The 14,085-nt window shown below is 35.9% G+C and overlaps 1 protein-coding gene across 1 annotated transcript in view; it reads left to right on the plus strand.

Annotated features, from left to right (window-relative positions):
- LOC101555532 (protein bicaudal C homolog 1) overlaps positions 1–13,345 on the plus strand; it is a 344,568-nt gene extending 331,223 nt beyond the window's left edge. Inside the window, exons 19-21 of the mRNA XM_055119361.1 lie at positions 631–791; positions 5,196–5,295; positions 10,126–13,345. Coding sequence (XP_054975336.1) covers positions 631–791; positions 5,196–5,295; positions 10,126–10,256 — 392 coding nt within the window. The 3' untranslated portion in view covers positions 10,257–13,345. The remainder of the gene's footprint in view (positions 1–630; positions 792–5,195; positions 5,296–10,125) is intronic.
- Positions 13,346–14,085: the final 740 nt, after the last annotated feature.

Here is a 14,085-nt window from a genome sequence, read left to right on the forward strand (position 1 = left end):
GCTCACCAATCAGAGAGCCATGGAAAATCCTTAGAATTTTTTCTCCAGGCACAGATTTATTTCTATCATCAGTGAAATCTAGGCTCTCCAGCATCATTCTCATTGTTTTAGATGTATTTCCTAATTTTGAAAATGCTCTATTTTGTGAACTTATTATCAAATTTTATATTTGAAATGATGGGATTTATATGTTGCAATATCAGATTCTTTTGATCTCAGGAAAGCATGGTTGTGTAAAGAGCTTGTATTTACAGTAACTCACTGTACCTTTGCTCTTCCCAGAAATCCTCCCTCCAGCTCATTTAATTCATATCAAATCAATTATAAAGAAAAAATTCTTCTGAATGCTTAGAGAGAATATAATTAATGATTATTAACTACAGAGGCACTGTTGCTGAATTGCTGCCCCTCAAGAGTAACTCTCTAAATGGCAAGAGTCTCTGAAAGCAATAACCAGCATTTCCTTAATGAAAAGCCAATGTTTTAGTAAAGAATTGCCTTATTTCTGCAGCTATTGCTCTGTTCAGCTCAACAAAGGAACTTGAAATATTGAAGTGATTAAAACTTTTAATTAAACTCTATTCTCTCTGGGCATTTACATTTTCAGCTTGTCTCTCCTTTGCCTTTCAGCGGAACACTATCTCAGCAGTAGCAATTACATGGACTGCATTTCTTCGCTGACAGGGAGCAATGGCTGTAACCTGAACAGCTCTTTCAAAGGCTCTGACCTCCCTGAGCTCTTCAGTAAGCTGGGCCTGGGTAAATACACAGACGTCTTCCAGCAGCAAGAGGTCAGTCAGTATGTATGCATTTTCCTGGGTGTCTTTATTTGGCTGTCTGTATGTCTACTTCTAGAATGGTATCACTCATTGACCTATGCCTATCCTCTCACTGAGCATTTAAATATTCAAGCTTCATAGCTTGTCTTTGCTGTTAAGAAAAATGTCATGCATATCTTGTTTAGTCAGCCGGTAAAGATGGATATGCAGAAAAGAAAAAAAGATAGCCTTCCCTTACCAGTGTTAGCGAAATGACCTAATTAGTGGATTGATTCATAGAAGCTTTGGATTCATTGTTCTCCTAAGATGAGCAACAAGTCTAGTTTTAATATGATTGAACTTAATAGTTGATATTTTTACATGTTGCACTTTAAAAAGCAGCATCTATAATATGTGTCTTTTCCTCCATCCTTGTCTGGTTACTAAAGTTCGTTATCATAGAGTATAATGTATTATTTTTATATTTATTTACTATTTGGGCTATTTCTGAACTGAGACAAAACTAACACATCTTTTGAATCCTTCCTATCATGGATCTGGATTAGACTAATCAGTCGTGGCCATTATACACTGATAGAAAGAAAGGAGGTACTGAGTGTTTTTTTTTCCTTAGTGCTTTCAGATTATCAAAGTACAGCTAACACATTGCGACAGAAAGTCAGAATACAATACTTAAAATGCTTAAGTGCTTAAAATGGCTGAGACATGCATTATCAAGTGATTTCATTGTGTAAAAACTGTAATAAGTATATTTACACAAACTTAAATGTTTAGTCTATAGGTATATATTTGGATTCTACAAAGAGCCATTGTTATTGATCAAAATGTCATTATGCATACATGACTGTAGATCTGTAAGATTATTTTTTCAAATATACACATTATTCCATGATTTACTTTTAATTCACCCTATAGGATATCATTTAAATCAGTCATTCCCAGACATGTATCTGTAATAAACCAAAGGATTGTATGTGACTGTTATTTTCTAAGTTTTATTGAAGTATTACAACTTGACATCTATATGTGCTACGTAGTGATTTCCATTAAGTCTAGTTTCCACCATCAGCCATATAATTAGCTTCCCTTTATCTGATTTGCTCACCTCCCTACACTCTTCTGGTGGCAGAAATCTTTTGTTCTGACCTAAGATACTTCGTTCATATTTGTTAGTTTCAGATATATAGCTTTATGTGACAACTATATATGCTACATGATGATCATCACAAAATGTCTAGCTCTTCTCCACAGCTATTTTGATTTCAAAATCTAGAATTTTTCCAGATTTTGGCTATTGTAAATAGTGCTGCAATGAACATAGAAATGCAGATGTCATTTCTACTATGCCTTTTTGCCTCTCCAGGGTATATTTCCAGAAGTGGTATTGCTGGGTCAAATGGGAGCTCAGTTTCTAGGTTTGTGAGAATCGTCCATATTGTTCAACCCTTTGGGGCTGAACCAGTCAGTATTCCCACCAGCAGTGACGGAGAGTCCATTTCTCCCCACATTCACGCCAACACTGGCTGCTTTTGTTTTTTTGGATGTGGGCCAGTCTCTGTGGTGTGAGATGATATCTCATTGTTGTTTTGATCTGCATCTCCCTAATGATTAGTGATGTAGAGCATTTTCTCATGTGCCTCTCAGCCATTCGGATTTCTTCTTTGGGAAAGTTTCTGTTCATTTCATCACCCCATTTTTTGATTGGGTTGGCAGTTCTCTTCTTCTGGAGTTTAGCCAGTGTCTTGTATATCCTTGATATCAACCCCATATCAGATGGGTATTGGGTAAATATCCTCTCCCATTCTGTAGGCTGTCTTTGTACTTTGGTCTCTATTTCTTTTGAGGTGCAGAAGCTTCTTAGTTTAGCCGGAGTGCCCAAAAACAGATGACTGGTTCAGAAAGAGAGAGACAGACATAGAAAGATTGCACTCATCTGTGGAATATAGAATAATAGACTATAAGACTAACGCCCAAGAATAGTAGAAATAAGTACCAGGAGATTGACTCCATGGCTTGGAGGCTGGTCTCTCATTCTGGGCAACTCAGAGAAGGAAACACCAAGTAAAATGTGGTCGGAGGTCATGCGAGGGAAGGGTGACCCGTGCAGAATGTAGACTGGAGACTGAACACAATGGCCACTCAACACCTTTATTGCAAACCACAACACCTAATCAGAGAGAGAGAACAAAATGCCTGTGGCAGGGCATTCCCTTTTGTTCTCTCTCCTGTTGGATGTTGTAGTTTGCAATAGAGGTATTGAGTGGCCATCATGTTTGGTCTATAGTCCACTTTTGGTATGCGGCTTTCAACCCGAGTGGGTCCTCCCAATATTCTCTACTAGGTGTTCCCTTCTCTGTCTCTGCTGCCTTTTCCCCCAACATGTGAGGCCAGTTTCCAATCTGTGGGGCAGACTTCCTGGTTCTAATCTCTACTACTCTTGGGTGTTAGTGTCTCATTCTGCTACTTTATATTCCACATATGAGTGTGATCTTTCTATGTCTGTCTCTTTCTTTAAGACTCATTTCACTCAACATGATACTCTCTACGCTGATCCACTTATAGGCAAATTTCGTGACTTCATCTTTTCTAACAGCTGCATAGTATTCCATTGTGTAGATGTACCAAAGTTTCTTTAACCAGTCATCTGTTTTTTTTTTTAATTTTTAATTAGTGAATCATCAGATTTATATATTTTTGTGCTCATGTTTCCCCCATACAAAGTTCGAGAACCCATCCCTTCACCAGTGCCCATTCTCTACCACCAGTAAACCCAGCATCCCCCCACCCCACCCTGCCACTATGGCAGGGTGGGGTGGTGGGCGTTGGGGTGGGGGCAGTGAGAGGGATATTGGGAACATTGGTGGAGGAGAATGGGCACTGGTGGAGGGATGTAAACCAAATACAAACATGAAAGTTCATAAGTTTGTAACTGTACCCCACAGTGATTTACTAATAAAAATTTATAAATAAATAAAAAATCTAGAATTTTTATGATCCTAAATTTGTCATGAATTTCATGTGTCATTCATGGTTTATAACTTGAATCACTGAACTTTTTAATTAAATATATGTATATTGGATTTCAGGGTGTAGTCTTCTTTTCCCTGTATTTAAATTTGAAAAATTCTTGGTTAAACAAATACTAAGTTGAATAAAACTTTTATCATCAGACTACTAAAGTCACTCTCATTTACCGAGAGTGACTGATTAGAGAGTAATTGGTTAGATAACACTAAAGTGCAGAGTTACTTATTCACACACAGAATGTCTCCAAAAAATTTTAAGAAAATCATTAAAAAACATATATTTCCTATTTCAGTAAGTTCAAAAATACTTTATATGTATTTCTTATTCAGTTGTTCCAGGAAGGAAGAAAACATAAAAAAGTTTTATTATGTTGTTTTTTAATTTATTAAAAATTTATAAAAATTTAATTTATTAAATTAAATTTTAATTTATTAAAAATTTATTATTATGTCTTTCTTAATTTATCTAATAAAGCAGACAAAAATTTGGCTTGATTTTGTAAATAAAGCCTTATTGGAAACCACACTCATTCGTTCAGTTATCCATGATGGTTTTCAAACTAACTCTGCACAGTTGAGTAGATTATACAAAGTATGACTAAGTGGGTCTGGAAGAGTTACTACTCTTTGGTCCTTTAGAAAAGTTTTAGATATAGACATTCTGTTTCAGAGATTCTCAGATAATGTTAACTAGGATAAGGTGGTATAAGATCTGAATGCACTTCCAAAATAAAAATAAAGATTTCATATTACATTCTTTATTTTTTGGAAAAATATATTTTGTTGTGTTCTGAACCCAGGTGTCTGGGTTCACAACCCCTATTTTCTTTATTCCCCTACCCTACGTTTAAGGAAATGGTAACATCCTTGGGTTACTTCCCTACATATTGTCACTGATTCTAGAGTTTATTTATACTGATCTTGGAAATACTTATGTCCTAATTTCAGAGATAGTCTGTTGGGCTGTGCCAAGTGATTTGTAGCCTGGGAATCTCTAAGTTTTCTGTAGAATATAGTGGAAAATTCTATCTTATAATGGTATTATTTAATTTTTATCACGTCAAAATCCAGAGTTTAAAAGTACTTTATTTTTTTCTGTACAGATATTCTTTTATCAGTTTGCAAGAACTCTCCAACTTCCATTTTGTCCTGGCTAAACATTAATGTTTTAAATTTTTTAAGTTTTATGTTTTACTTTAATTACAGTAAACCACTGACTTAGACTGACTTTTCTACTCCATCACTTATTTCACTACCTTTATTCTCTTAAGTTTGTGACACCATCATTCTTTTTCGGAAGTAGGCCGGACATAATTTAAGTTGCAATGATGAGTTAATGAGAAAGAAAACATTTTAATGTATTGGTTATAGATTATTTTCTCACCCACAGATTGATCTTCAGACATTCCTCACTCTCACAGATCAGGATTTGAAAGAACTGGGAATCACAACTTTTGGTGCCAGAAGGAAAATGCTACTTGCAATCTCAGGTGACTATAAATATTAATTTTTGTATTTTAAGACTTAAATCACCTCTGCCCATACGGCTGCACCTAACTCAGCCACTTTCTTACTAAGCTCGAACCTCACCTCAGTGATTGTGATTTCAGAGTATTCTGCAAATAAATATTGATACTGTCCCTACCCTCTCATTAAAACATTATGCAAATTATATCAATCTACACATTGCTGCAGAAAGTATTGCCTTTGACAGAATGGGAGAGCTATTTAATTCTTTTTTTTTATTGTGTTAAGTGTAAACTGTTGAGTTGATGAGTAATTATTTTGGATTAGCTGTTACGTCTGTTACATTTCAGATTTATGTGACTTGGCGTGTGTGTGTGTGTGTGTGTGTGTGTACAGAGGTGTTTACACCATAGAAGAAAACATGCTCTTTGGTATAGCTGCAGCCTGGCAGTATTAATGCTTTTTAACATTTCCTTAATTTGTGAATTACATAATGGTGTAGTGTCCTGCAGGTAGTAAAAAAAATGAAGGAATATAATGTTGTTTATCTCCAATGTCTCTGTTATATAACTATAGATACTAAAAAATCCTTTTACTGGGCACCTGCCACTTGAAAGGATTTGAGCCAAATGAATAGTCAGCTAATTCACAGCAAAAAAGGTATTAGATAAATGTGAAGGAATTGGGAAAATGAAAAAATGGGGTTACTTTTTTAAGACCCTTTTGATAAACATCACATCAATTTTGTATGTGTGCCAGACTTTGAATAATACAGACGCACTGAAGGCAGAAGCCAAATGTCAAGTGTTGAAATAAAATGACTTTGCTTTTTCCAAAATACTGAATTTGCAAGGAAAGCCTTTATCACAGTGGCATCCAGCTGGTGAAACCCCTTTCCTAACAGCATTCACTGATCAGAGCAGCAAATGAAATTAAGAACCTCAGTGGGTTCCCATTTAATTTTGACAGCATATGGCACCCTCCACCTACCTGACTCTTCAGTCTTATATAATACACCTAATATCTGAAGAGTAGCTTTAAATAGGGTAGGGAATTGGTCATTGAGGGGCCTGTTAGGTCCCTCCGTGGAGAAATAGAGATCTGCACACCTCAGTTTGTGAAAAGTTTCCATGTTCTATATACCCACATGTCTGCATTCACAGAGCACATGCTTTTTCATGTTTGCCCTAAGATCAGCTTGCTAAGTGGAGTGAACACAGTATTCACATGAGGAAATCTGGGCTTTGCTTCTGCCAGGTTATGAGTTTCCAAACCTCTTTTGGTTTTTTAATCATGAAAATCAATTAGAATAAATGATATTGCAAGGTCATATTCCACTTCTGAGATTGTGCTTCCATATGGGGCACAGCATCAAGCACGGTGAAAATAAGCCGTCTACATTTTTAACAGTCTATGGTTAATAGCATGGTACTGCCTTGCTCTCTACAGCAATAGGATTATTTCTACTAGCTTCTTTACCTCAAAGCTCAGTCTCAGAGGGCTATACTTAACATATGCTTTGTGGGGTAGCACTTTAAATCAGAAAGTATATCAGAACTCCATAATCTTTCACTGGAGATTTGTGGAATGTTGGTGATAAACTGAGATGTAAAACCTTTCTCTGTATGCGCCAATCCTCCAAACTATGTAAGCCTTTCAGGAACAAGCAGACATCTTTGAATACGTTCATAGGTTACTAAAGGGATTACTAATTTCTTTACTTGGAATACATTTGTGATGTATTTCAGGTAGGTTTGAGAAGGAGAATGGGGAACAGGAAATTATAATCATCCTTAGTGTGGTTCTATGGAGATCACATCCTGCTTCTGTAAACTGCCTCGCAGTGGGGTTCACATGTCCTCTTGCTTTTCAAGGGAGTTAGCAACTGTGAATAAGATGCCTTATGTTTGCTCTGCACAGCAAGTAGCATATGATTATATCAAGGATGATCTGACGGTACTTTGTTGAATGCATTTGTTTGAACTCCATAAAGTGTTATTTGTAAAAGCAATAAGTATTTGTTGAGAAATGCTTCATCAAAAAGCTGCTTCCCCCTCCCCCCCAGTTCAACTCATTGATAACAGAGACATCCATTTCTCAGATGCATGCAGGAATGCGGGCCAACAGTGATTCACATTTGTCTGGTAGTTACATTGTTTAGATGAAAAGTGTGGTCAAAATTTCTTTCAAAAATTTTCTAGATTATTCAACTTGTAATCAGAGTTGTTCTTGCAGCATAGGTTTTGTATCGGTTTTTAATCTTGGGCCAGAAGACACTTATTTTAATGTGATAGGAGATGAGATTTGTCCCTGGTAGAGTCGGATCACAGAAAAAAATTGATGTTTTAAAAATTCTTTGACTTCTCTGAGTATTTTAGTGAATGGCTAGCTAAATATACAGGGACTAGGTGAAAGGAAGTTTAGTGTCCTATTGAGAGACTCCACGCCACCTCAGGTAGATCTAACATTTCCTGACCTATTCTTTTAGTTTGTGACTCTGTTCAGATCCGCAACAAGATCCTGAGAGCTGCCAGGATTGTGTGAACCTTGGAATTTCAAAGAAAAAGGTTGGTATTTTCCCAAACTATTCCTTAGGCTTATTGAAAAAAAAAATCAGAGGAAGGAGTTTGCATTTTAATTAAATAACAAACTAAGGTCTCTTTAGTAGGAGTTGTTCCTTGATAATCTTTCTTGAAGGTTTATCTCTGGAAATATGTATATCAGTAACTATCTTTAGGAATTCCTTCATAATTTTATTCTCAAGTCTAGTTGCTGTGACTTTTTTAGCTCTAAGTTTTCAGTTCCTTTTTAAGGTTTTTGTCTTCAATGGCCCAGTTGTCTTTCATGCTCTCTGAGAAAATGAAGAGCAAAGAAAGGGTTCATCTATTCTTAATTCTCCTATAGTGTGCCTTTCAAGAGTTCTTGATTTCAGATTTTTTAAAAACAGCATCCATGTGTTCAGCTTTTAATAGGAATTTCTTTGTTACTGTGTTTCTGGAAGAACTTGAAATGGTCATCTGTATGCATGCCTGCATGTCATTTTTTGGTTTCTTTCTTTTTTATTTTTTGTTTTTTAATGTTTTCCTTGCTTCTTCAGAGTCTTAAACTATGCTTTCTTTGTAAGAACAGATTTGACATACGAAAATATCTGACATACCTGAAACTACCAGTTTCTTTAGGCATTCTCAAAATCTGTGTTCTTGATGGTTGGTCTTCTCTGTCCCCTGAATTAGTGCAGCCCAGGGCATGGATCTTGACATTGGACAGGCAGGGTTTTGCCAGTGGGGCGAGTTAGTGTATTTCTAAAATGGAGAGTCATGATAGTATTACTCTGAAGGAAGGCAAACAGGACAACCTGAATACAAAGTGTTTTTTGTGTAGTTGGCTCTAATAAATCACTGTTATTTTACTTCTCCTCCAAGACCTAAATGTGAACCAAAGAGATGTCTCTACAATTGCATCACCCCTGTAAGGCAGGCATTTGCATTTTGAAAGGCCATAAGGTGCAACATCAAGGGTCTTGGTTCATTATCTGGAACTCGGAAGAAAGACATGTATCTGTCATAGGGCTATCCTTGGCCACCTGCTACAGCGTCTGTTCTTGGCATGAGCGTCTATGGCAGACCAGAGTTTGCAGTGTAACTTCAGGTGCTATGTTTTAAAGTACTGGGTACTGTCACTGTCATCCTGTTGCTCATCGATTTGTTTGAGCGGGCACCAGTAACATCTCTCATTGAGAGACTTATTGTTACTGTTTTTGGCATATCCAATATGCACGGGTAGCTTGACAGGCTCTGCCTCGAGGGCTCCATACTCTCGGTAGCTTGCCGGGCTCTCCAAGAGGGGCGGAGGAATCGAACACGGGTTGGCCGAGTGAAAGGCGAAAGCCCATCCGCTGTGCTATCGTTCCATTACCCTTCCCAAAAGACATTACATGAACTGTAAAATCAGGTATTTGGTTGCAGTGGTTCTCAGAAGCCCTGATTTCCAGAACCTGACTGTTCTGTTTACTTGTTTAAGTTCTTAAACAAGTAAAGAACTTAGCAAGTAAAGAATTTAGCAAGAACTCTGTGATTTGAGGACTTGAATGTGTATGTTTATGGATGCGGCAGTAGAGGGGTAGCAGTAGTATAGGGGTGAAGTGCCTACATGTAGCTGATCCACCCTGACAGACCACTGGGTGTGGCAAAAGAAAGCAAATAGTGTTTTCTGTCAAGTGTAATTTCTTTAAAGTTTAAAAAAAAAATCTTTGTTTTCTCCTAAAAGTACAGGTTAACTTATCATTAATTTTCACATGTGTTGACTTGTTAAACTGGTTTTATTTAAATAAACATCCCACTGATATGCTTTTTCTCCTTCAACTACTTCTCAGGAATTTGGATATTATGAGTCCATGAAGTTGCTGGACTGTTTAATATTTTTGCACAAACTTTCAGTATTCTCGTGTTTAGATGTGGGGGTTACTTTTCAAAATTTAAAAAAATTAATGATTGTATACATGAATGAGTTTAATAGCAGTGCATCCTGTCATAACCCAAGTCCCCTCCCTTTAAAAAGCTATCAAATTTGAGTGTGCTTAACCTAATTTGCTTAGTTGGATTTAGAGGACTCAGAGATAGCCCTCAGATAGTTGACAAACTGCAGTCAGCACTGTGTGCTGCTTTTGGTTCTTGTAATACCAACATTTCCTTTAACATTAGATATTCTAGTATTTCAGACCTGTCTTGACCACCAACTAAAGGCTTTTTTTCCATTTAGCTACCAGACTTGACTCTTCTACCCCACCATGTCTTGCTGCTAAAATACATGATTTCTCCAGTGAAATTCCAGTGATTCTCTTTTTCCCTTTCTAGAACTTAATAAGAACCGAAGAAAGCTTTTTGAACCACCAAATGCACGTACCTCTTTCCTGGAAGGTGGAGCGAGTGGCAGGCTGCCACGTCAGTATCACTCAGACATTGCTAGTGTCAGTGGCCGTTGGTAGCAGGACCCTCCCGGGCACACGGATGCCAACTTGGAGCTCTGAACAGCCTTCACTGTGCTCAGCACGCTGGGTGAATGGACCAAAGCATCGTACTCGCACCTGAACTTTGTGCCAAAAAGGAAGAAAAGAAGGAAAAAAATTCTTATGTCCTGGAGAATACCACATGTGGATTGCTTTTTTTTTTTTTTAATGGCAGTTGAACAGAATTTGCAATATGAGAATAGGGCTTTATTTCATGTTTTTATTTACCTATATAACATATGCACTGATTTTTTTTTACTTAAAATGAAGGATGAATTGACATCTGGGATGCCAGAAAACAAAAGTTTGTTTTGTTTTTATTTTTTGCTTGTTTGGGGGATTAAAAAATAATCAAGGTGGATTTTTCTGGTACTGCTTTAAAATAATTATTGAGGTCTTTCAGCACTTTACACTTTCTAATTTCTTGTCCTGTGGAAATTATCTTTCATGTCACCTAATATATGGGTACAAATCAGATTTGCTCATTTTTTTATGGTGTTTGTTTGAAATGGTACTGGATTACTACTTTTTGTGCAGAGTATTCATTCTGTGATTGAATGGTATAAGTGACTCCACTTGGTTTTGGACCAGTTCTGTTCATTTATGTCAGCATTCTAGAAATACTTAGCAATCAACCTAGTTCACTGTAACAGTTGCAAAGAAAGACCTAATGAACTTTGCAATATTAACCCTTTGCAGTCATCGTATTTAGCTGCTGCCTGTATTGCTAAAATGATTGTAATGGTTATATGAAGGCAAAGGACTATTTTTAGTATGCTGCCACTAAAGGACACTTATTTAATTTATATCAAACTTATTTTAGCTATTATAAGCATACAATACATAACTGATTAAATTGTTATCTACTAGAATTTTATGTGGTAGAGAACGAACAGCATTCAATAACTGGAGCCCTAGATTGTCACTTTATTGAAAGAAGACAATCATCTGACAAGACAGCTCTGTTGCCATTAGAAGGAGAAATAGATAATTGTCTTTATCTTGTTCACAGTAGCCATGAAAGTCTGGGACTTTCCCAAAACCATATATTATGTCTGTTTAAAGTAGACATATTTGTTGAAAATGGAAAGGCTTATTTAAGTCTTCAAGGTGACAAATATGTGTAAGACAGCTGAAGAAAAGGAAAAAATACAAAACCACTTTCTAAGTGGCTAATGACTCATCATTACAATCTTATACTGTGAAAGTCCAGGAAACCAGGCAACATTTTCAGACACCATCTTGTGGATTTTTGAAGAGTTTTTAATCCACAAAGCCAATCACTTAAGTGCCTCTTCAAAGCAATATTATTTCCAAGTGTATTGATTTGTTGAAAAAGTTTCCCATAGGAAATGTTGTGAATTACCTGTACTGTAATATTTATGTTCAGTATTCATGACTTTCCATAGACATAGACCACTGTCATATGCTTTTAGGAGATTATGGAACAATTGGTAATTTTTATACAAATGTGAGAAACATTTGATTGACATTTTCCCAGGGCAAGTTGCCATCATGCCATCAAAGTAAGAGCTAGATTTGAAGAGAAATTTTGCACACAGGATAATTTTTACTTAAATAGCATTGGTTACCTGGAAAGCATAGACTGTAATAAAATTATACTATCAGTTAAGGAGGAATACCTATTCAAAAGTAAGCCATATCTACTTAAAGATGCAAAGGGAGTGATTTACTTCTGTAAGTCAAATGAAATTGTTTCCTGTTCATAATTCGTCACACTACATTTTTAGTCAGGGTAAGAATTCCAGATTTGTTTCCTGTGCTAACAGCTCAGTGTTTTAAACTTTATAATTTCTTTAGTTTAAAGAATTTCCCCAGTAAAGAAAATAATTTGGAGTTTTTTGCACAGCTCTGTATGTATCATGCAGTTGCAATAGGAAAATTAAAGGGAGGTATAGTATTAAATTGATAGAGGTTTTATGAACAGTGCTGATTTTATGCCAAAGTGAAAACTGTCCCAATTAAATAGGGTGGCTAAAAATAAAGACACTGGAAATTACTTTTCTCACTTTTTGAGGCAATGAAGGGAATATGACACTACAGTGTATGGTAATGTCAGTGTTATATGATGCACAAAATATTGGGATTATTTGAATGAATAAATGTTAGTTTTTAATCAATCTGTGCCTAATAGTGATTGGTTATCTGTAAATATAGAACAGATACAGATTGTATTTTTTGGGGGGGGTTTGTCCTTTTAGTGATTTTTTTAAAAATGAGAGATGGAATTAAACATTGAAAATGGGAACTTTTTCTAAACTAATCAATTGTTATATGGAAAATAAATTTATATAATCTTTGTATTGCATTGCCAGATAAAATGTCTGAATTTTTTAAGTGTTATATAAATTTTATGCCTTTCTTTGATTTCTAAGAAGTCCTGCTTTTGTTTTTGCATTGTCTGTGCCTTTGTTTACAATCAGAAGCTAAGACATGTTATTACATCTAGCAATTCTAGAACCAGTAATCAATCATTGTTCCTGTTGCCACTCATAAGTACATATAAAAAAGTCATCTTATAAAATATATATCTTATTCTTGTAAGATTCAATTATATGGCAGCTTTATCCATCATCAGAGGGACTTCGTGACCCAGATTCAGTTCCTGGAACCATATGGTCCTACCAAGTATGGGCCCTCCAAAAAAAAAAAGTTTCAAGTTAAGAGTTCTTAAGAGACTAATATTAAATTGTTAACTCATAACATATACTTACTGAGTGCTTGATAAGTAGCAGGCACTCTAGGTAAGGCACTGAGTAAAATCCTTTATTCTCAGATACTGCGTAGATATCTAATTTATAACAAATTGTTGGAAACAATCCATCTGTGGGATAAAGCCTGTCCTTTAAATTGCAAGTAAAACCAGGAGGAATTGCTGGTATTTAGGTCAACCAGGATATCCACCCCCCAAAAAATCCCTGAATTTAAATTATACTATAAATTTACAGCCATAAAAAGTGTAGCATTAAGACACACAGATCAATGAAAAATAAACAAAAGGCCAGATATTAAATCCTCATGTATATGGACAGTTAATTTATTACAAGGGAGCCAGGTATATAAAAAGGCAGAAGGAAAGACCTCAAACTGTTCTAGGATCACATACAAAAGACTGAAATTGACCCATCAACTCACTCGATGCACAAGTTAATCATAAGTCAAAATGATTAAGGACCTAAATGCTAGAATGAGCCTATAAAATATATTGAAGAAAAAATAGAACACTTAATGATATCAATTTCAGTGGTACCCTCTGAAACTCCATTAACAAGGGAAACAAAGCTAAAAAAAAAAAACTGTGGGATTATATCAAAAATGCTGCGCTGCAAAACAGAATTATCACTAAAACAACATTTTACTGAAAGAACATTTGGATACCATATGTATGACAAAGGACTAATGCCTAATAAATATATATACATATGTACATATATGTATGTGTGTGTATATATATACACACATATATATATAAAGCTCTCACAAAACTTAGTAACAGAAAAACAAAATTCCCAACAAAAATGAGAAGGGGCCAGGAAGATATATCAGTGTTTAGTGTTGCATGCCTTCATGTTCTTGTACCCGTATTTGGTCCCCAACACTTCATAGTATCCCTGGACATTGTAACACCACTGGCCTAGAGCTCTGAAGCATCCGCTTCAGTTAACTGAGATTCACTAGGAGTGACTCCTGGCCTGCTGAGTGCTGCTTTTTAATCTCTTACCACCAAATGTGGGAAGATGTGAATGGACACTTCAGTAGGGAAAATAAACAGATGACCAACAGAAAA

The sequence above is a fragment of the Sorex araneus genome, chromosome 11 (assembly GCF_027595985.1).
Source record: "Sorex araneus isolate mSorAra2 chromosome 11, mSorAra2.pri, whole genome shotgun sequence".
Lineage (NCBI taxonomy): Eukaryota > Metazoa > Chordata > Mammalia > Eulipotyphla > Soricidae > Sorex > Sorex araneus.